General features: G+C 45.3%; 1 protein-coding gene across 1 annotated transcript in view; it reads right to left on the reverse strand.

Annotated features, from left to right (window-relative positions):
- Window positions 1–21,961, reverse strand: part of LOC126473259 (transmembrane ascorbate-dependent reductase CYB561) — a 302,748-nt gene extending 280,787 nt beyond the window's left edge. The window contains exon 1 of the mRNA XM_050100207.1: window positions 21,806–21,961. Within this exon, the coding sequence (XP_049956164.1) occupies window positions 21,806–21,831 (26 nt within the window). The 5' untranslated portion in view covers window positions 21,832–21,961. The remainder of the gene's footprint in view (window positions 1–21,805) is intronic.
- Window positions 21,962–24,757: the final 2,796 nt, after the last annotated feature.

A 24,757-nucleotide genomic window follows, 5' to 3' on the forward strand; every position in this document is an offset into this window, starting at 1 on the left:
AGCAGTTCGTCAGCTCAGCGCAGGAAAGGAAATTACGGTCGAACGTCCCATCAACGACCAGGTCATTAGCGGTCATCCGAGACGACGCAGAAGCTGAGATTGGAGATCGCGAAGACCAATTACAGCACGCACAGAGGCCTTTAAGTAATCATTTTTACTATTCCTCTGACGCGAATGGAACTAATGATACAGTAGGAAGTGCTCTCTACACATCACTTCATAGTCTTTTACCGAACGTACAATGACGGGAAAACATCTGTAACACCAAGGAGCTGTGCGACATAATCGAAAGTTGATAGGCTCGTTTCTACATTTACCTTTGAGGATGGACATAGTGAGTTTGCGTTAGTCAAGAATGCCCTTAAGACGACAAAGACGCCAATATCGAACCTCACTGAGTTTGAACAAGGTCGTGTAAATAGGGCTACGAGAACTGGATGCTTCTTCTGCGATACTGCAGGAAGATTTGGTAGGACTGTAGCCACTGTACGTAATTGATAGTAGTGGCGGTCACAAGAATGTACGACAGCAAAAAGACCGGTCTCCGGACGGCTGCGTTGCACTAACGCGTGGGACGACCATCGTATGTCGCCGTACGGCTCTGTCGCTTTATACTGCAACTGCACCTACAATTTGAGCAGCAGTTGGCATCACAGTAACACATCGTACTGTTACAAATCTGTTACTTCAGGACAGCCCCGAGCCAGACGCCCTGTGGCCTGCATCCTAGAGATGGGCAAAGTCGTTCATCCTTGGGAACTAGTTCACTGGTGATCGCTCACTTATGGGAACCGTTCATTTTTACTCGTACACCGTTCATTGTGCTTGGTATATGGTTCTTATGAAAAACTGAAACTTGGTACATAGGTGACTGAAGATGGAAGGCGCCAAGAGGGGGGGTACTTGCATCCCCCCTGGAGTACAGAGTTTTTATTCATAACAGAATTCTCACACACCTCTGATTTTCGTGATTCTGCAAAAAAAAAAAAAAAAAAAAAAAAAAAAAAAAAAAAAAAAAAAAATGGCTCTGAGCACTATGGGACTTAACTTCTGAGGTCATCAGTCCCCTAGAACTTAGAACTACTTAAACCTAACTAACCTAAGGACAGCACACAACACCCAGCCATCACGAGGCAGAGAAAATCCCTGACCCCGCCGGGAATCGAACCCGGGAACCCGGGCGTGGGAAGCGAGAACGCTACCGCACGACCACGAGATGCGGGCGTGATTCTGCAAAACATCTCGTTTAGCCAATGGAGCGTTATGTGGCTGATCGCTGTGGAATAATATAAGGTGGCGCGCGAAAAACCGGTCCCGAGTACAGGCTGCTCGCCAATTACCCACGATTTGTTGACCGCTACGAGCAGAATAGATAAACATATAATAATTGGGCAGTGAAAAAAGAACAAATAAGCTAATGCAAACAATTTCGAAACAACAGATGACGATTGGTAAGTGACAATGAATAGTCTAGTACTCGGGCCGATGTTTCGTGCGCCACCCAATACCACTGAAATTATATTGTAGGAGTTATCGTATTCTCCTTACAAAATGTGACACCATACGCTCGATTACGAAGTGCAGGCTTCATTCGGTTGTAAGTCGGTCTGCCTTCCACAACAATGTACATGCTCTTCTACCTTGGATCATAAAAGACGGAAAATGGCCACTCGTGTGTGCCGTGCCAACGTCCATTGCATGTGTAATAACAAAAAATCTTTCCTTTTTACAAGTATTTCTTCTGCTGTTTATAGAAATAGTGAAGTAAGCTGATACGCCGTTTTGTTACCTGAAAATATGTATGTATTACATACCACGTAATTTTTATGTAATTTACGTAATTATTAAATAGATTTTAATTACCGGTCGTGGACGCTGAATAGAATACGAAAGGAACCAGAAGTTCACAGTTCAAAAAGGTTTGAAACAGATCTAGAATGGACGTGCGATGCGAACAAAAGCAACTCGATACTGAACTATGAGCGGTCGGCAGTGGAACTGCGACGAGTGGCCACGCGACGAAGGACGAGTCCGGCCGAGTGAGACCGAGACAGATGGGACCGAGGCTGGAACGAGACCTGCCGACGTGCCTTTGCGGGAACGAGACCGCCCGTTTCCCGTTCCCGGGAAATATGAGAGCCGCGGCCGAAGTGAACTATGAAAGACCGTTCCTTAGAATTCGTTCCTCGCTCGTTCCGTTCATATTGGTGAACCGTTCCTTTGGACCCGTTAGTTCGCGAACGACCCATCTCTAGTGCATTCCACTAACCTCAAACCACCGCCATTTACGACTTCAGTGGATTCAAGAGAGAAGTCATTGGATGGTAAGTGGAGGTCTATTGTGTTTTCTGATGAAACCTGGTTCTGTCTCGGTCGAGGGCCCGCAACCAATCCGCCAGCGTGCTAGACTCATTGGACCTACACCTGAAGTTTGGGGTGCGATTTCGTAGGACAGCACGAGCACTCTCGTCGTTACCCCATGCACCCTGACCGCAAATTTGTTCGTCAGTCTGGTGATTCGACCTATTTTGCTGCCATTCATGTACAGCACTCCGGGAGAGGTGTTTTGTGTTTCCCAACAGAAAATGGTTCAAATGGCTCTGAGCACTATGGGACTTCACTTCTGAGGTCATCAGTCCCCTAGAACTTAGAACTACTTCAACCTAACTACCCTACGGACATCACACACATCCATACCCGAGGCAGGATTCGAACCTGCGACCGTAGCAGTCGCGCGGTGTTTCCCACAGGATAACGGTCGCCCACATATCTCTGTTGTAACCTAACATGCTCTACAGATTGCCGAGATGTTGCCTTGGCCTGCTTTATCACCAGATGCAATCAAATAGAGTACGTATATCATGGACAACAACTCCAGCGTCATCCACAAACAGCATTAACTGCCCCTGCCTCGACCGACCAAGTGCAACAGACATGGAGCTCTGTCCCACAAACTGTCATCAGGTTTGTGTATAACACAATGCATACTCGCCTGGCCGAGCGGTTCTAGGCGCTTCAGTCTGGAACTTCGCGATCGCTACGGTCGCAGGTTCGAATCCTGCCTCGGGCATGGATGTCTGTGATGTCCTTAGGTTAGTCAGGTCTAAGTAGTTCTTTGGTTCTAGGGGACTGATGACCTCAGATGTTAAGTCCATAGTGCTCATTACTTGCCTGCATGCTTGTATTCAGGCATACAGGTTATCAATGCAGCACCATTTCTCATTTCCAATGGCTTATCTCGATTTTTTCCGTCAATGTAGATGTAGAAATTTCGCTGTATCCTTTTCAAAGTAACTATCCCAACATCTGTCTTGTTCGATTTGATGATGATGATGAAGTTCCACACTCCGAGGAGCGTAGGGGACGATGCGGCAGACCCGCACCGCTGTACTAGGCAAGGTCCTAGTGGACGTGGTTTGTCATTGCCTTCCTCCGACCGTAATGGGGATGAATGATGATGATGATGATGATGATGATGATGATGATGACACAACAATACCCAGTCATCGAGAGGCAGGAACAATCCCTGACCCTGCCGGGAATCGAACCCGGGACCCCGTGCGCGGGAAGTGTGCACGCTACCGCAAGACCACGAGCTGCGGACTTGTTCGATTTAAGGAAACCAAAATCTCGATAAGATGGACGGGAAATCTACCTCTATTCCTCCGAAAGGTAGGGCCGATGGTTCACATCTGTGTGTCAAGTTAATAATTTTCAGTAGTGCCTAATTTGCAGTGTCGGTACTAAACGCCATCGATGTCAGAGGACAGTTTGGAGACTGCAAGTGGAGGCGCCCTGAGGTAGTGGTAGCCCCGAATTACTGGTCGTTAAGGGCGGCGGGCCACATCGTGTGTGCAGCGGCGCCGTAATTGCAGGGCTGCCACCATTAGCATTCCTGGCGGCTGCGCCGCACTCCAAGGTCACGAAATTAACGCAGGCCCGCGCGACCGGTTACACCACGGCAGGCTAGCGGCATCACTGCCCGCCCGAACATCCCGCAGACGGGTCGCGCCCGTGTGGTTGGCAGTAGCGGCTCGCTGTCACAAGTCAGTACGCGAAAGTGACGTGATGCAGCGCGAGCAGCCGCAAGAATACTTAGGCCATAGGCCGGTATTACACTATCAAATTTCTTTGTCAAAAATCTTTGTCCAATATCTTTGTCAAAGATATTTGATGGTGTAATAGGGAACTTTGTCAAATCTCGTCCCTTATTTGATCAAATCTAGGGCCTCGCTGTAGATTTGATCAAAGAAGTCGCTTGTCTTCTGTTCACTGCAATGTGACATGTTACCACATGGAGCGCTAGCATCGCTGCATTCTGTCGTCTGTAGTGTTTTTATAAACATTGCGGGTAAATACAATTGGTGTGTGCCGACAACTACAAAATTAATAGAGATGTATGAAGCTGATGAGGCGCTTTACAACGTGAAGCACGCTGAATACAAAAATAGATTACGAAGATCCGAGACCTGACCTAACCTAACCCAACCCTCTCCAGTAGCAAGGAATCGGAGTGTTACAGTGAGCCAGTCTTCTGCAGATGTAGCAGTTCTTAAGTGAATATTGTGCTTTGTGATATGAGGATACACTTCATTGAGCACATACAGAAATGTATGCTGATCCATTCTTAATTAACTGATGTACGACTTGACATCCTTCACTATAAGCTCAAGTAAGAGGTTTTGTTGAATGCTTTTATCATGTCGTCGTAAAACCCACGGCTTCACCCAGGTATGTTTCCTCCCCCCCCCCCCCCCCCCCCCCCGCTTGTCTTCCTTGTCTTCTCCGCATATGCACACAGTGCAATTGTGGTACATGCAACTGCTGCGGTTAATAACAAGTTGTTGTTGTTGTCAGCCATCTTGAACTTTGACGAAAAGTATGATGACAGTGTAATACCCCTTCTAGCGCTACGTCAAAGACCTTTGTCAAATATATTTCACGGAATATTTGATCACATCTTTGACAAAGAAATTCGATAGTGTAATACCGGCCGTACGTACGTACGTACAGACTCCGCACGCGCCTATCTGTGCCTTCTTACGGTTTTTGACACAAACATCAGATTCACGTGACGGAGTGCAAAACGCCGACTGCTGTGACTACTTACGCGATGTGGAGCCGCCAGTTACAGTTTCTCTCATTTATAGCTCAAACCATTATGCACATGCGAAGGAACATTGCGTTGTTGTTCTTTACATCGTAGACACTGCAGTATCTTATTTATCTGCAGCTATAAGACAGCAACTTTTAGTTAAAATGTCCTATACACAGGAATTACGTAATGTGTGTGCGAGTTCAGTTTGTGACGTAGGAACGACGACATAGGTAAGTTTTGGTCTCGCAGTGAGCTGCGCACGGAGAGCGAAAGCGGTTAAGGCTCGTGTAAAGCGGGAAATCCGATTTCGAGTCCCCCGTTTGGCACAGAATTTTCGCTGTCGTCATTAACTTATACAGCTGACGGTTGGTTGTAATCGCGACTACGAATACATTTCCTGTCTTTCATAACGGCTGCAGTCGCCGCAGTGCCTGCTCCTTTGGCCATCCATGCAATTTTCAAACACGAGTTTCTCGAAAATGGGTGAGAATTACGTATTGCTGTTCAAGTCCTAGTCGTGCTCTACAAACCCAGTCAATGGGAATCAAATCAGTGCGGGTAAGTTGGTACGGTCCTGTCGTCACCACAGTTACAAAGTCAAACCAGAGGGCGCACTGGCTTCCACAGCGCCATCTGATCACCGACTGACTGTGACTAATGAATCACGAACGCTGCAGCCCTTCTTGAGATTACGAATATTACACCCTGATGACACTAAACACAGTCATTGAGGGTGTTGCATACTTTTTCCTGCAGTGTATGTTACAATACTTCGATTATAGAGAAAAATCTGGTAGTAAATTCATTAACTTCCTACTGTCTCATTATTTTCGTCATTCATCGAACTTCGCCGCGCGGGATTAGCCGAGCGGTCTTAGGCGCTGCAGTCATGGACTGTGCGGCTGGTCCCGGCGGAGGTTCGAGTCCTCCCTCGGGCATGGGTGTGTGTGTTTGTCCTTAGGATAATTTATGTTAAGTAGTGTGTAAGCTTAGGAACTGATGAGCTTATCAGTTAAGTCCCATATGATTTCACACACATTTGAACATTCATCGAACTTTAGTTATGAGAGACAAGGTTTTTTGTTTAAGACATAGGTATATAACGACCCTCATATTTCATTTTGTAATATTTAGGCGTAAATGAATAATCTCACACGAAAGTCTACTCGCACCTGTTTGGTAACAACATCACTGACATTCCACTGATGTCTAAAATTTTAATGACAATAATACTTGTTAAAGTATGCAAAATGTTTTTATATAATAATTTATTCCCGTCAATGCTTACGACATTGTTGTATCCTAACTTCAAAGCAACTGATATTCAGAGAAATACACAAATTGAAAACTGCTACTCAAAATTTGACACACGTGTCGTGCGTGAAGTTGATTTAAGAAATATAATAGTAACAATTTCCACAGCTCTGATAACGTCATAATTTAAACAGTGTGAAATGGGACTGTGCCAATCACCATTATCAATATTTCACTTAGCACTACGATATTGAATACAAGTCTGCAGGCTGTTGCTACACAAGCGTGTAGAATGGGGACACGCTGTTTGATTCGGCCGTTTCTTTATGCGTTTGGGAAAGATCGTTGTTTCTGTCATTTTCTAAGTTAAGATCATTCGATCCCTGTTTTGCCCTACTCAACTTCGACCGACTGACGAAAATATATTGGCAGCGCAGGTACGGCCCACCTTTGTACGGTCGCCTTTAGCTGGCTGCAATGTTTTCTGTATTCCGTCAGGCACGAATCCATCAGAGTTGTCTAGCCTCAGGCAAGCCGTTAAAAAGTGGGGTCCTTAGTTTCCAACATTTTTCTCCGCACACCGACTCAAAAGTGTGCTAGTTCAAAAAAATAAGTTAGTAAATTTGCTCTCTGAAGAGGGTCGTGACCTTCATGACCCTCACGTTGAACTCGAGCCTGGTACACAGGAACTACCACTGGTGTGTGGTCTCGAATATATCTAATTTTAATTTCGTGGACTGTTTGCAAGATACACTTAGTGGAAAGCAAACAGTTTGTGGAACAAGCCGTAACTAGGCTATTGGCATCACTGTAGGCCAGAGTGCAAACTTTCTTCGCCGCAGCACTAGGAGGGGGCGGGGGAGGGGGAGGGCGTGGGTGGCGAGGCCATTGTCCCATGTGTCTTTACCTTCGAGATCACCAGGACTCATTCGACAGCAGGCTGGATCTGGGGACTGTCCTGGATGGACTAGAATAAGGAAAAATCATAACCCTATGCGAGATTGAATCCGGCATCTTCAGGACCTGAGTCTGCCCTGCCTGCTAGACAACCATGGCCGCTTGTACATGCAGGTGGGAACAGTACACCGAATGATTCTTCTACCAGCCAATGTTCTCGGAACTTTTAGTAGAATTGACACCATGATGCAGAATGCCTCCACTGTAATCACTGCTACTGGAAGTTTACGAGGATCTACGTGACGCTTTCGCAGTTGTTAAAAATCTTGTGACGAAATGCGGCCTATACACTTCCCCGATCCAAACGTGTACTCCGTCCCTAATGGCCTCCCTTTCGGCGCGACGTTAAACCCTAATCGTCTTTCCCTCTTTTTCCGAAACCCAAATCGACAGTCAGCTGTTTGTTGTCTTAGTGGGTGTCGGAACAGATATAGAAAGTCTGGGGTTCAGTCCTCTGGATTACGATTTTTGCCGTCACTTATCGTTTCTTTCGCTTGTGTGTGTCCCTAAACTGTAAACAGCACAAACTGTAGGAGCCTAGCATGAATAAGTCTGATAGAAGATCGGAAGAGGGCAAGGGCAAACCATCTTTAATATGGTCATCCGTAGTAAAGCACTGCCATATTCAAACCAACCTCAGGTAAACCACATCATCAGCATCATCATCATCTCAACGTTTTCCCACGTCATGTGGGGTCGGCGTTGCTTTGCTGGATCCTTCTCTTCCATAAATGTCTATTCAGTGCTTTTTCTCTAAGCCATCCTTTCTCCCGTAGGACACCTGCTACCTTGTCCTTCCATCTCAGTTTCGGTCTTCCTCTTCTCCTTCGATTTCTAGGCCTTCAATTCTTCTCCCCACATGCCCATACCATCTTAGCCTACTTTCTTGGATCAACTTCCTTGTGAATCCTACTTTCATTGTTCCCCTGATGTACTCATTCCTTGGTCTATCCTTTCGTGTCACCCCACTCATTCACCTTAACATTATCGTTTCTGCCACTTCCATCTTTTTCTCTTGGGCTTTTGTAACTGTCCAACTGCGCCTGCAAGAGGTAACGAGTGGCTTGAGAAGCTCGTTAACTGTTGTTGCCGGTCCCAAGCCCAGATAGAGGAGGAGGGTTGCCGTCAGAAAGGGCATATAGCCAGAAAAAAACCGTGCCAAGACAAAAAAAAATGATGGATACTTCTCAGGTAAACCACAGCTGAACCATTTTCTCGTACACAGAATGGTGCAGAAGTAAAAGAACAGCAGCACGTTACAATTCAACGGGTATGACATGAGGTTTGTCACTTCGGCTACGGAAAGCCCACTTAGATAGGTCAAATTTTGTAAAATAATGATGATTCAGAGTTCCCAAATGTACCTGGAGCAATCAGTTTTGAATCTTAGTGGTGGTAGAAAAATTTAAGCATCACTACTCGTATTTTGGGAGAAGTGGTCGCGTCAAGTTAATTAGTATCAGACAAAGCCAATGGGTCAATAGTTAGTTTCAAATCTTTTTTCCAACGACTCCTTGAGTGAATGAGTGCATGTGACACTTTCTATGGAGATTTGGTAGTCAGGCAGAACGTCAAGATCTGCTATCCCCTTGGAGGTAGCCAAGAAGAATGAACTGTGCCGAAAGCAAGTTTCGCTCTCTCTCTTCTGTCCCATCGTCATCAGTCCGACAACTACACCGAATCATCACCATCATTCGCACTCAACAACTGTATTCACGCCTATATTCACACTCTACGATGAACAGATGTGCGAACACATTTGTCTCCGTAAGCACTCTGTGTATTTACACGGTAAAAAAATCATATTAGAAGGAGACAATTTAGTCGTATACGACCGCCGAAATTCGCGAATAACCTATACCGAGAGACAAGGAATGATTGTGCCGACTTCGTATTACCAATTTGTGAAGTGTCTGGAAGGGCGAGATCACATGGCGCTCAGCGGGATGCTCCTAAATTACACTGAGGTGACAGAGGCCATATGATACTTGCAAAAGGTTGGACAACATGGTTGTGGAGTGACAGCGATTAGTATAAATTAACTTAGTATTAAGACTGTTTTCTTAATACTAACTTCCAAAAGTAGTGCTTTTGTCCATAAATGTACGATGGGATATCGGGCGATCTGGATGGCAATATCATTCGCTCGACTTGTGCAGAATGTTCTTCAAGCCAATCATGAACAACTTATGACGTTCTTAGATAATACAAATCTCCTTCATCATAACCAACATGGATTCCGCAAACAGAGATCATGTGAAACTCAGCTCGCCCTATTTGCCCAAGAAATTCACAGTGCCGTAGACACTGGCGAGCAGATTGATGCCGTATTCCTTGACTTCAGAAAGGCATTTGATACGGTTCCGCACTTACGTTTAGTGAAAAAAATACGAGCTTACGGAATATCGGACCAGGTTTGTGATTGGATTCAGGATTTCCTAGAAGAAAGAACACAACATGTCATTCTTAACGGTTCAAAATCTGCAGATGTAGAGGTAATTTCGGGAGTACCGCAGGGAAGCGTGATAGGACCTTTATTGTTTACAATATACATAAATGACTTAGTTGACAACATCGGTAGCTCCGTGAGGCTATTTGCAGATGACACGGTTGTCTACAAGAAAGTAGCAACATCAGAAGACTCGTACGTACTCCAGGAGGACCTGCAGAGGATTAATGCATGGTGCGACAGCTGGCAGCTTTCCCTAAACGTAGATAAATGTAATATAATGCGCATACATAGGGGCAGAAATCCATTCCAGTACGATTATGCCATAGGTGGTAAATCATTGGAAGCGGTAACGACCGTAAAATACTTAGGAGTTACTATCCGGAGCGATCTGAAGTGGAATGATCACATAAAACAAATAGTGGGAAAAGCAGGCGCCAGGTTGAGATTCATAGGAAGAATTCTAAGAAAATGTGACTCATCGACGAAAGAAGTAGCTTACAAAACGCTTGTTCGTCCGATTCTTGAGTATTGCTCATCAGTATGGGACCCTTACCAGGTTGGATTAATAGAAGAGATAGACATGATCCAGCGAAAAGCAGCACGATTCGTCATGGGGACATTTAGTCAGCGCGAGAGCGTTACGGAGATGCTGAACAAGCTCCAGTGGCGGACACTTCAAGAAAGGCGTTACGCAATACGGAGAGGTTTATTATCGAAATTACGAGAGAGCACATTCCGGGAAGAGATGGGCAACATATTACTACCGCCCACATATATCTCGCGTAATGATCACAACGAAAAGATCCGAGAAATTAGAGCAAATACGGAGACTTACAAGCAGTCGTTCTTTCCACGCACAATTCGTGAATGGAACAGGGAAGGGGGGATCAGATAGTGGTACAATAAGTACCCTCCGCCACACACCGTAAGGTGGCTCGCGGAGTATAGATGTAGATGTAGATGTAGATAGAACTGTCGCCTGGTGACATGGCACATTGACATCCTTAATAATTCCATCGTCTTTAGGGAACATGAAGTATGTGAATGACTGCAAATGGTCTCCAAGTAGCCGAACATAACTATTTCCAGTCAAAAGTCGGTTCAGTTGGACCAGATGACAGCACACACCATTAAGGAATGACCACCAGCTTACACAGTGACTTGTTGACAATTTGGGCCCATGGCTTCGCGGCGTCTGAGGCACACTCACCGACTGAAATCGGGACTCATCCGACCAGGTAACGGTTTTTCAGTCGTCTAGGGCCCAGCAGATATGGCCGCGAGCCCAGGAGAGGAGCTGCATGCAGGTCATGTGCTGTTAGCAAGGCACTCACGTCGGTCGTCTTCTGCCACAGCCCATTACCGCCAGATTTCGCCGCACTGTCCTACCGAGTAGGATTGTCGTACGTCCCACAAAGATTCTTGCCGTTATTTGCAGTGTTGTTTGTCTGTCAGCTCTGACAACTCTACGCAAACGCCTTTTTTCTCCGTCAACGTGAAGGCCGACGGCTACTACGTTGTCCATGATGAGAATCAGTGCCTGAAATTTGGTATTCTCGGCACACTCTTGACACTGTGGAACTTGGGATATTTAATTTCCTAACGATTTCCGAAATGGACAGTCCCATGCGTCTAGCTACAATTACCAGTCCGCCCACAAAGTCTGTTAATTACCGTCGCGCGGCCATAATCAAGTGTGCAACTTTTTCACGTGAATAACCTGGGGCATAAATGACTGCTCCGCACTGCTTTGCCCTTTTATGTACGCGATATTACCGCTGTATATGTGCATATCGCTACCCGATGAGTTTCGTCCTCTACCGTAGTTCTATTGCCTGGTGGGATATGAAACGAATGCACGAGCGCATTCTGAAATACTAGTACCGTGTTGTAACTCTTCGGAATGTTTGTTTACAAAGGAGAGTCATTGAGCTTCTCGCCTTGCAACGGAGTATTTACGTAGCACAGGGTGTGCCGTGGAAGGACATCTTGAGCGGCGCGCGCGTGTGTGTGTGTGTGTGTGTGTGTGTGTGTGTGTGTGTGTGTGTGTGTGTGTGTGTGAGAGAGAGAGAGAGAGAGAGAGAGAGAGAGAGAGAGAGAGAGAGAATGACAATTTTATTCTTTATGTCTTCATCTTGTTTGACTACGACAAAAGCGTGCGAGCGTAATTTGCGGCGTGCAGCCGGAGCACGCGAGGATGGGCCAAAAAACGCGTCCATCAAGATACAGAGCGCAATCGATACTCGGGTCGACCCCTCGCCGTGTTGCGTGTTGGCTGCCCCCGTGCTGGCGTTACCACATCTCACGTGCCTACCTGTTAGCGCACACACACAGCGCAGTATTTTGGAGTGTCCTGCCGGTACTGACCCGTTAGTTGCGGTAACATACTCTACCCCTAGGTCAGCTACTCTTCTTTGTATTCATAGTGGTATGACAAATGACTTTTTGCAGAACAGCATAAAATATTGTCATAGAGGATCACGTTAGTGAACCTACGATTTGCGGTTCGTCCCTAAGTCACCTTCTCAGATTTGTAATTATGAAGAGGACTTGTCTTCTCTGGCCGGCCCCGGTGGTCTCGCGGTTCTAGGCGCGCAGTCCGGAGCCGCGCGACTGCTACTGTCGCAGGTTCGAATCCTGCCTCGGGCATGGATGTGTGTGATGTCCTTAGGTTGGTTAGGTTTAAGTAGTTCTAAGTTCTAGGGGACTGATGACCACAGAAGTTAAGTCCCATAGTGCTCAGAGCCATTTGAACCATTTCTTCTCTGGTGGTGTTCTTACAGAGTGTGTAGGTCCGAAAAAAAGTCGTCGCCTTTGAAGATCAAAAGAATTTTTTTAGCGTTGCTGGAGTTTTGTTAACAGTCGGTAAACCAGAGCGTGAAGTCGCTCATTGGAGTGTTGCTAGTGGCAGACATTTCTTTACTTTTTAAAATCCATATTTGTTAACAAATAGAAATCTTAATTAACAAACATTAGGAAAAACATCTAATTTTAGATTACTATTTGCATGAAAATACTTCACACTAAATTAAAATTTGGTACAAAAGAGAACATGAAAGAGAAAATCTAATCTTTTTTATTGCTGGAGATTGAACAGTGTCACTAATGTATACACTATTTTTGATTTAACAAATAGACATTTCCCCCGTCTGCATCAAATTTTAATTTATTTTCATGCGACCAATAATTAAAATTGATTTAGTTTTTATTAAAAGTTATGAAATAAAATTTATTAATTAACATTTCCAACAGCCAATAAATGTGGAAGCAAAAAGAAATATAATATGTACTAACTACGATGGACGTTCAATAAGTAATGCAACTTTTTTTTCTCGAAGCAGGTAGGTTTTATTCAGGATTCCAATACTTCATATTATTCCACACTTGTGGCTGCAAAGCCCTATTTTTCAACATAATCTCCGTTCATTGCGACGGCCTTACCTTACCTTACTGGGTGGGCCTGTATGGCTGCATGGTACCACTCTACTTATCGACGTCGGAACGAAAGTCTTGCTGCATCAATAAGCTCCCCATAATCTACGTACTGCTTCCCGCGGAGTGTATCCTTCAGCGGGCCAACCATACGGAAATCGGAAGATGCGAGATCCGGGCTATGGGGTGGATGAGGAAGAACAGTTCAGTGAAGTTCTGTGAACTCCTCTCGGGTGCGCGGAGTTGATTGTAACACCTTGAGTCTTCATAAGGAAGGAGAACTTCCTTTTGCATTTTTGTGGCGACGAACAGGTTGCAGTCGTTTCTTCAATCTCCTGAGGATAGCACAATACCCTTAGAGCCGCACGTTGCACGATGACTGAGGACATCAAACAGAATAACCGTTTCAGACACCTAGAAGACCGTCGCTACGACGTCACTGAGGGTCCGGCAATGATCTTTTTCTTCAGTGGAGAGGTGGTGTGGCGCCTCTCCATGGATTGCCGTTTTGTTTCCCGTTCGAAGTGATGAGCTCACGTTTATCGCCTGTAACGATGTTCGACAGAAAATTGTCACCATCAGCCTCATAACGCGCTAGCTTTTCCCCACAGATGTTCCTTAGTTGCTCCTTATGGTCTTCTGTGAGGCGGCGAGGAAACCAGTTGGCACACATCTCTGAGTTATGCAACTGGTGGACGACTGTGTCAGCACTACTAACAGTGGTGTCCAGTTAAGCAGCGACGTGTTTCTTTGTGATCCCACGATCAACTCAAATGAGTCTGTCCGCACGTTCCAACATTGCAGGAGTGACAGGCGCGTGTGTGGGCAGGTCGGAAGGTTTGCCCGACCTTGTCGCCTCGATCAACGACTCACCGTGCTTTTGTTCGCTGCGAAGTCTCCGCAGACAGTCTGCAACCGGCCATGTATATCTGCGTTCCTCTGCTTTTCCGCGACAAGAAACTCAGTGGCAGCTCATTGCTTGGAACGCACCTCCGTTTCAGTCGCCATTTTGAAGGCTACGTAAAGTGCTGCCACCTATCGGAACTTCATGAACCTTATAGGGGGTGAAGCGGGAATAATCCACGATGTCTCACAACAAATTCCGCATGTTTTTAAACCGAAATTGGCCGAGTAAAAAAGTGTTGCATTACTTATTGAACGCCCCTCCGGGATGAAATTTGGCTTTCCAGCCAGAGACGTAGCCGCGGTAACTTTCTGCGTCCTCTCAGCTGCGCCGCATTTTTTCGGGCCCGAACCTAATCGTCACTCGGGTTTCCGTCACGGCGACGGGAGCTGCGCCGGTGAATGAGCAGCGAGACCGCGGGGCGGCTGCAAAACAAGGCGCCCGCCGCTTTCGCTGCGACTGCGTCAGCTGTGCCTCCGCCTGGCTTCCCTTCCTAGGCGCTACCCTTCCCTACCCTGCTTTCCCGGGCAGCCCCTCGACATATCGACGTTGCTATTAGCCGCTCCCGACTCCCCGCTTCCTCTCGCAACAAAGACACGCCTGCCACCTGCGCGCACTCACAGTGCGATCTTCCTGGCGCGTGGCCGACACTGAGACGCATTCTCTTTCGCGTCTTGGGCGCTACAGAGTGGTCCAAAAGTGACAGAAAATACTGCATATCGCATATTGCTGTCTCTTCTAAAGCGGTCCGAGATAAAAATAAAACTGATTAAAAATGGCTCTGAGCACTATGGGACTTAACATCTGAGGTCATCAGTCCCCTAGAACTTAGAACTACTTAAACCTAACCAACCTAAGGACGTCACACACATCCATGCCCGAGGCAGGATTCGAACCTGCGACCGTAGCAGTCGCGCGGTCTCAGACAGAAGCGCCTAGAACCGCTCGGCCACACAGGCCGGCATAACTGATTAATTTTTGGTAATATGTTGGGTGCTATTTTAAGGTAGTCTATGAAATTCCACGTTTGTCTAAAAGTAGCAGAAAAGCTGTAATTTGTGTACTGAGCTTTTTTTTGAAAGAAGTGTGAAAACTACTGACTAGTCCAAGATGAAAGTGAATAATATTTGAGTCATAAATCTGACGTCGTTTTAAAGTGGACTACATAACTACTGGTTGACCCAAAAGTGAACAGACTTTTAAAGCGACTGTCTAAATTACTGAATAATTTTTAAATAATATATGGGTGCTGTATTAAAGAGGCCTTCAGAACTACAAGATGATCCAAAAGTAACCACAAAGTTTCGTATGCTGAATTCTGTTTTAAAGGGAGCCCCTTGTAGTTTTCGCAGCTTATATACGAAAGTTTTGCTGCATCAATAACACCCCCCCCCCCTCCCCCCCCGCAATCATCTACGCACTGCTTCCTGCGGGGTTTATCATTTACTGGGCCAACCATATGGAAATCGGAAGTTGCGAGATCCAGGCTATAGAGTGGACGAGGAAAAACAGTTCAGTGAACTTCTGTGAACTACTCTCGGGTGCGCGGAGATGAAATGAAAACTTTGAGGTTCGCCGATGACATTGTAATTCTGTCAGAGACAGCAAGAGCATTTGGAAGAGCAGTTGAACGGAATGGACAGTGTCTTGAAAGGAGAATATAGGATGAATATCAGCAAAAGCAAAACGAGGATAATGGAATGTAGTCGAATTAAGTCGGGTGATGCTGAGGGAATTAGATTAGGAAATGAGACACTTAAAGTAGTAAAGGAGTTTTGCTATTTGGGGAGCAAAATAACTGATGACGGTCTCGAAGTAGAGAGGATATAAAATGCAGACTGGCAATAGCAAGGAAAGCGTTTCGGAAGAAGAGAAATTTGTTAACATCGAGTATTGATTTAAGTGTCAGGAAGTCGTTTCTGAAAGTATTTGTATGGAGTGTAGCCATGTATGGAAGTGAAACATGGACGATAAATAGTTTGGACAATAAGAGAATAGAAGCTTTCGAAATGTGGTGGTACAGAAGAATTCTGAAGTCTTAGATGGGTCGATCACATAACTAATGAAGTATTGAATAGAATTGGGGAGGAATTTATGGCACAACTTGACTAGAAGAAGGGATCGGTTGGTAGGACATGTTCTAAGGCATCAAGGGATCACCAATTTAGTATTGGAGGGCAGCGTGAAGGGTAAAAATCGTAGAGGGAGACAAAGAGATGAACACACTAAGCAGATTCAGAAGGATGTAGGTTGCAGTAGGTACTGGGAGATGAAGAAGCTTGCACAGGATAGAGTACAAGGGAGACCTGCGTCAAACCAGTTTCACGACTGAAGACCACAACAACAATACGATATATGTACGTGATATGCATTACAATGCTTATAGGAGACTTATCCATGATCTGATATGCGTTTCCTGAATTTATCCTGCAGTTTTAGTTTTATATAATTAAAAAGTGCGAGGAGAGAGGGCTGTGAGAAGAGGTCGGCCAATCGCACACAGACCGGACCTCCTTCCAGGACGACAACGTGACAGCAGCGGCCCCTATGTGAAGAGGACGTAAGCGCCGCGACAGACTGGTAACGACCCAGTTCAATAGCAGCTTTAAGATTATCCAGTTCAATAGCAGCTTCAAGTCTAGTGACTTGGATAGCAGCGTCAACGCTTGATCACTTCGCTTGTACACTATGTAGCAGAGACTTCGGAGTGTCTGTACTGAAGAAACTTGATTATTTTGTATGTCGTCCTTTGCTTGAAACACATCAGTGTGATTGCAAAAGTTAAGGATTATAATTTTCTTTTTATAATAAAACTCATTCATACGATCGTTTGATTGACTGTCTAGCGATCCGAGTATGCTGGCTTCCTAGACACGACATCTACAGGTCAGTTTGTTCCCACAACTTGTATTTGGCATTCACATTTTTTACCTACTCAATCACGTTGTCACAGTTCAGTCTAACCTAGACCTCGGGCGATGTTACACGTCTCTGTCACCACAGCCAAGATTTCAGGGAGACCCAGTCAAACATTCTGTCCTTTAAAGTGGGTGTCCCTCTTAGTAGGTAATCCAACGTACTCTGGTGCTCTTAATAGAGTTTCTGATCTTACGCTCACCCAGAATCGTTAGTAAAAATTGAAGATCTGTAATTTTTAATAATAAAAATGTGTTGCTGTAACAGACATTATTTACCGATTAACGTTTTCGCCTTGTCTACTAAGCATGTTTGCCTTCAGAGAACAGGATAACTATGTATTAAACAACCGAATTTAGATATTTAAACGTCTACCTGGATCCTGTCTTTAGCTGTATGCTTTCATCATCCACGCATAAGCGCATTATTTATTGGCATCGAGTACTTTGTTAAAGAAAGACGTCGAGGTAATTAGATACAAGTTCAGAATTGGGAAGCATGGGGAAGGAAACCAGAGGAACCCTGCCTTAATTGATTTAAGGAAACACAAAACTGGATGGACGGCGGGTATTTGATGCGCCATCTTCCAGAATGCTACTCCAGTGTGAGAACCACGGCGTGATCTGATTCCCCGAGCCGTATTCAGTTACCAGTACCAACCTCGTACAGTAACTTGTCAGTCTGCAGCAAGATGTGCACTTGGCTGCTACGCGAGGAGAAAACTGTAATGTATGCTGATAACTACTTCATTTTCCTCTACCACTCACCCACCAAGTGGATGCTTCGCCCATGGTGGACAGACGAGCGCAACAAATTACGTTTCGCTTTCTCAAAGTTCAGCAAGCACCGTAGACAAAGACAAATTGTCTGCAAATTATCCGGGCCTAACAGCACTGATTGAATAGACACAGACAGGAACGGCTGACAGAGCATCGTTCGTAAAGAGTGCTAATTTCGGATCTGCTGCACCACAGAAAGCATTAACAGTGGTCCCGAGCCTACAGCCCTGTTGAGTAACTGTTCCGTCACACGACCCAGATCGAATTCCACCACTTAAGCGTGCCTGCACAGGAAACAGGGCGGCATCCGGTTCAGAGAAAGGACCACCCAGTGTCGGGTCTAATAGTGGCCGTACGCACTGAATGGTGACCCCCTATCCTTGCCTACGTCGTTAATGTTTTATATATTAATATATTATTTCTGTAATGTATCTGCCGTGCGGTCGAGGGCGTCTTGTCACGGTCCGCGCGGCTCCCCCCGTCGGAGTTTCGAGTCCTCCCTCGGGCATATTTTGTGTTTGTATATATATATATATATATGTGTGTGTGTGTGTGTGTGTGTGTGTGTGTGTGTGTGTGTGTGTGTGTGTGTGTAAGTTAGATTAAATAGTGTGTAAGCTTAGGGACCGATGACCTCAACAGTTTGGTCCCATAAGACCTTACGAGACACTTCCAAATGTCCACCGGCCGCAGTGGCCGAGCGGTTCTAGGCGCTACAGTCTGGAACCGCGCGACCACTACGGTCGCGGGTTCGAATCCTGCCTCGGGCATGGATGTATGTGACGTCCTTAAATTAGTTAGGTTTAAGTAGTTCTAAGTCTAGGGGACTGATGACCTCAGAAGTTAAGTCCCATAGTGCTAAGAGCCATTTGAACCAAATGTCCGATACTGTTGTACTTAATTGTCTATGGAGGAGTAAACAAATAAATAATAAATTTTCAAACCACGTCGTAATGGAGCTGAACGTACGACGACTTAGGGACTTTCGACGCAGTGGCGATTCTTCTTTGAAAAACGCGCTACGTTTACATGTGGCTCCAAAGACATGACTTCGTAAACAGACTTCGCAATACCATTTCTGATTGGTAATGCGATTCTAACTGCCCTATTTTCTTCTCCACAATCGATTCTGAACGGTGCTAGGGTTGTCAGTTGTTTTTAACAACTTTCGGCTGATCTGGACGGAGTGACTCTTTGTGCAGTGACGAAGTTGAAATATCAGACTGAGTATGAAGCGTTGTCTACCTCCGATATTTAACAGAAGAGAAACAGCCATTGTGCTGACTAGGTCAGAAACCGTAACAGCTGATATCTAGAGGCAATTTGTGTTAGACCTAATCAACCGACGATCGGAAAACCGATATTTGACCGATCTAGCAAAACCGTTTCAAGCCTTAACATGTAAACACTCGAGAGAAAAACTGTTTCCGAAATTCAGTTTTCGTCTTCCGGAAGTTTCATGTAAACGTAGCTACTGTATAAAACTGTTCTGTCGCTGCCGAGAGTCGAACCTGAAACCCTTGAAGTCTTGCACTAGGTTCAACCTTAGTACCAAAAAGGGGTGGTATATTTTATAAGCACGCACATACTATGCAAACGACTGTGCAGAGCAGGGTGGAGTGTACCTTGTACCACAAGTGTCTCTTCAAATGGTTTATCATTGGCGTATGCAACAAGCAAAAACTGAATATCTGGGCCCCAGTACGCGTCCTAAACCTTCTTATCTTATTTTCCTGATCCTAATCCTTACGCGTGATACACGGAGGTGGCAGCAAACTTTTAGTCTTACTCGCATAACGGTTCACTAAATTTTCCTAAAAGTGTTTTGTGAACACAATGTCTTTATTCCTGTTCCCTACTTAATTTCTCTGAGCATTGCTGTAAAACACTCTTATGGGTTATACGGGCCTGTATCTGTGTTTTTGTTTGTTGTCTGCCGTCACGTTTAGTTGATAAGGAGTCCAAACGCTGGAGCAGTACTCTACAATTTTTCGCACTAGCGCCTTGTATGCTGTGTGTCATACACATCCCAGTTTCCCAGAACCCTTCTACCAAATTTAAGTCTTCCATCCTTCTTCTCATTACTGACTTTACGGATTCATCTCAAGTCATATTGCTTCTTAGTGTTGCATTTAGATAGTTAAACCATGTACAACATCCAGTCGTTTACCACTGATTTTATTAACGTGATACCAACGGGTGGCCTTTGCTTTTTATCGGCATTACCTCGGACATGTCTCCATCTAAAGAGCTGCCATTCATCACAAACGGAAATGCTTTCCAATTAATCCCATATTTCCTTTTGGTTTTTTCTCAGAAAACTCCTGTAGGTATCAGCATAGTCGGCGAACAGTCTGCTAATATTGTTAGACCTACCTGATAAACTACTTATTTGTACTGAACGATTTGGAATTTACGTTTCCTTAAGGAGCACTCGCTACTGCTTTCGCTTCTGTTCTGTCCAGTATAAATTACTAGGTTCTATGAATAAAAAATTATTCGAACCCATCGCATGTATATGAAGATGCTGCTTATATCTGTAGACTGGTTATCCATCAACAAAGTGCTACAGTGTCAAACACATTTCAGAAGTCCAGAAAGACAGAATATACCAGTCGCCGGAGTCTACTACTTCTAAGATATTGTGGGTGAAACTTTATTTTAACCTGCGACGAATTTTTTAGGGAACTTTTTCCTCGACAGAATTCATTACGTTCGATATTAGTGTATGCTCTACGATCAAGCAGCAAACGGATGGTAGAAATATTGGTATTTATTTGTACGAATCCCTTCTCTTACCTGTTTTATAAATAGGAGACATCCGCGCACTTTTCCAATCACGCAGTAAGGAACTTTGAAATTTATCTTTCTGCTGCCGTGCTGTTAACACTCATTTACTTATACATATAAACCTGAGAACTGCAAAGATTTATTGTATTCGGCGAATTTTGGTTTGTTTACATCTTGCCAGACAACAGTTCTGCTTGCTGTGGCACATGTAAAGTTCTCGTAGTATTCTATTCGGTGTACATTCGTGCTGGTGAAAGCAGCGAAATATTTACAATGTCATTTTAAAATTTTTAAACCATCTTAATATTCAGAGTACTTCAGATGTGGTGGCCCTTCTTTCTGTTTACCACCATGAATTCCGCGTAGACAATTCGTCCAACACGGACCCACTTCTGGTGAGAGATAAAACGGCGATTGTAACAACTAAATTTGATTACTTCTCGAAGAAGCGATTCACTGTCTCTAACACGGGAGAAACATACAACTGCATCATTTTGCAATGATCGTACTCTTTAACAGCCATTAAGTCTTCTGTGAGAATATGAAGAAAGCTAACAACGAAGAAGGAAGGTAACAATGAAGTAGAACAGTAGCATATTTCTCGCAGATGGTTTCTCGTTCTGTGTGCATTAGCTTTGCGACGAAGTCTGGGTTCAGATCGCCGCCGGTAACAGTAATAATTTTCGTGGTTGACAGTTCTACATTTCGGTCACTGGTAGTATGGAAATGGAAATCTGCATTCCATTTGATTCAAGGTGCTATTATAAATGGAGATAAGAAAAACTTGCGGCATTCATAACGAGAAGACAAGCATGTAATAGGCTCTTCTTTACGTTAGTTAATTGCCTACTTTCATTGTAGCTGCGTTTTCCTATTAAAATCTGCGTTCTTCAGCAGTCAGTTATCGAATGAGTCTGAGAAACTGCATGTGATACAAACTGTCAGAACAGAAAATGCAAGGTCCTTTACGTAATGGAAATCTGACCTCTTAGTTTCTAAAAGTGAATAAAATTAAAAAACAACCTACTACAGTCAAATGACCTGTTGCACCAACTCCTTCAGTTCAGCAATGTCTTAAGACAAATCGTAACAGGTGCTGGAAATAACCTCCAAGAAGGGCGCCGGTGCAGCGCGGAACAAAAAATACAGCCTCAGGGGGCTAAATTTTCCGGACCGGTTTTGAAGGCAAACTACAAAAATGAAAACATTTGCTGATTACTCACGAGACATGCGTTTTCGACTTGGCCATCGTTGACGTCCGTGCAGTGGTGTAGCGCTGAAGGCGTGTTTGTGTGACGCCGGTGTCTTGTCGGAGCACGAGGGCTACGGTACCCAACACACCACAACAAACAAGTGACACAGACTGACCGACGCGCCTACAAGCCGCGCGCTTGCCAACAACGCCGCCAACCGCGCGCGCCGCTGCTGCCACCTAACGTTGGCGTCGCCAACTTGCAGGAACACGCGGCGAAGTAACGCCGATTCGTTAGAGCCGTCCGACAGATGGCACGGCGGGACACCGCTCCGCTGTGTGGGCGGGAAAGTGTAGGAAAGTGTACGACTCGTGAAAGAAATGCTTCGTAGTCTGAAGCAAAGTCCGCTTAGCTTCGGTTGGAGCAATCTACGGAGATTTCACAGGTTGGTTCTGCAGTGATGTTTTCCTTTCCCTTCCACAAGGATAAGAAACAAAAGACATGTCAGACCGTTGTTTCCTGTTCTTAACATACCGCGTGAAGGCTGGCTTCCCACTAGACATCAATGGAGCCGAAGGTGACGTCACTGTCAAATGATGGCGTGTGTTCACACTATACGGGACATCAACACGTCACTTCGCTTAACACAATAGCGAAAGGCGGAAGTCTGGTTATGAGTTATCATCCGTGATACAAAAAGTACGGAAGATAGTATCGGAACTGACAAATTAATAATGATAAAGACTGGCAAAACCAAAATTCATAACGTGTATTCTTGATTAAGTATCGACGATAAACTGTTTAAAAGTAAAATAATAGTAAATGTGTTGACAACATGCACTAGCGTGCAAAACTTATGGAAGAAAAGAACTTTCGCGTGTCAAGTAACATAGCTCGACGGTCCGCAGCTCGTGGTCGTGCGGTAGCGTTTTCGCTTCCCGCGCCCGGGTTCCCGGGTTCGATTCCCGGCGGGGTCAGGGATTTTCTCTGCCTCGTGATGACTGGGTGTTGTGTGATGTTCTTAGGTTAGTTAGGTTTAATTAGTTCTAAGTTCTAGGGAACTGATGACCATAGCTGTTAAGTCCCATAGTACTTAGAGCCGAGCCACAGCTCGACGAAGCTTGAACCATACATATAGTACTGGCCATTAAAATTGCTACACCAAGAAGAAATGAAGATGATAAACGGGTATTCATTGGACAAATACATTATACTAGAACTGACATGTGATTACATTTTCACGCAATTTGGGTGCATCGATCCTGAGAAATCAGTACCCAGAACAACCACCTCTGGCTGTAATAACGGCCTTGATACGCCTGGGCATTGAGCCAAACAGAGCTTGGATGGCGTGTACAGGTACAGCTGCCTATGCAGCTTCAACTCGACACCACAGTTCATAGTGACTGGCGTACTGTGACGAGCCAGTTGCTCGGCCACCATTGACCAGACGTTTTCAATTGGTGAGAGATCTGGAGAATGTGCTGGCCAGGGCAGCAGTCGAACATTTTCTGTATCCAGAAAGCCCGCACAGGACCTGCAACATGCGGTCGTGCATTATCCTGCTGAAATGTAGGGTTTTGCAGGGATCGAATGAAAGGTAGAGCCACGGGTCGTAACACATCTGAAATGTAACGTCCACTGTTCAAAGTGCCGTCAATGCGAACGAGAGATGACCGAGACGTGTAACCAGCGGCACCCCATCTGCTGACTCAGGGATCGAGACGGGGCTGCACAATCCGTTACAGCCATGCGCATAAGATGCCTGTCACCTCGTCTGCTAGTGATACGAGGCCGTTGGGATCCAGCACGGCGTTCCGTATTAGCCTCCTGAACCTACCGATTCCATACTCTGCTAACAGTCATTGGATCTCGACCAACGCGAGCAGCAATGTCGCGATACCATAAACCGCAATCGCGAAAGGCTACAATCCGACATTTATCAAAGTCGGAAACGTGATGGTACTTTCCTCATGTCAGCACGTTGTAGGTGTCGCCACCGGCGCCAACCTTATGTGAATGCTCTGAAAAGCTAATCATTAGCATATCACAGCATCTTCTTCCTGTCGGTTAAATTTCGCGTCTGTAGCTTGTCATCTTCGTGGTGTAGCAATTTTAATGTCCAGTAGTGTAGATACAACTGCTACAGGATAGTACAGGAGGTAACCGAAAGAAATATCCATGCCCGAGGCAGGATTCGAACCCGCGACCGTAGCAGTCGCGCGGCTCCGGACTGAAGCGCGTAGGACCGCTCGCCCACCGCGGTCGGCCCGGCGGAACAGCCGGGAGTAGATAGTTAATTAAATAAACGAAATTATTTTTGAGTTACAATGTAATCATGACGATCACGTTGGAGAACACCGCACCTTCTACAAATGTACTTCACTTTAACAGTGTCAGCTTTTAAATTCAAAGAAAATAAAACATAACGGTCGTGTTAATAATTAGATAGCGCTGCTCTACTTCTTCAGCGACACACTCATACGTTTCATTCATTTGCACCGTATTTGCGAATCGCAGGATAAAAATATTCAAAGCGAAGCGATGTCTGGCGCAAGTTACAGGTCACAAACTGCACACTTCTTCACGATGAACGAGACATATTAGCACTGTAAAAACAGTATTTCACAAACCTCTTACTTGCTGCACTGCAGAGTAACATCGCGCTCGCGCATTAAGACCACGGTTTTCCAGTTGTCTGGGGTCCAACCGGTATGGTCACGAACCCAGGACGGACGCTGAAGGCGATGCCACGCTGTTAGCAACGCACTCACGTCGATCGTCTGCTGCCATAGCCCATTAACTCCAAATTTCCCCGCATCGTCCTAACGAAAACGTTCGTTGTACGTCCCACATTGATTTCTGCGGTTATTTCACGCAGTGTTGCTGCTCTGTTAGCACTGACAACTCTACGCACACGCCGCTGCTCTCGGTCGTTACGTGAAGACCGTCGGCCACTGCGTTGTCCGTGGTGAGAGGTAA

This window comes from Schistocerca serialis, chromosome 4 (genome assembly GCF_023864345.2).
Source record: "Schistocerca serialis cubense isolate TAMUIC-IGC-003099 chromosome 4, iqSchSeri2.2, whole genome shotgun sequence".
Lineage (NCBI taxonomy): Eukaryota > Metazoa > Arthropoda > Insecta > Orthoptera > Acrididae > Schistocerca > Schistocerca serialis.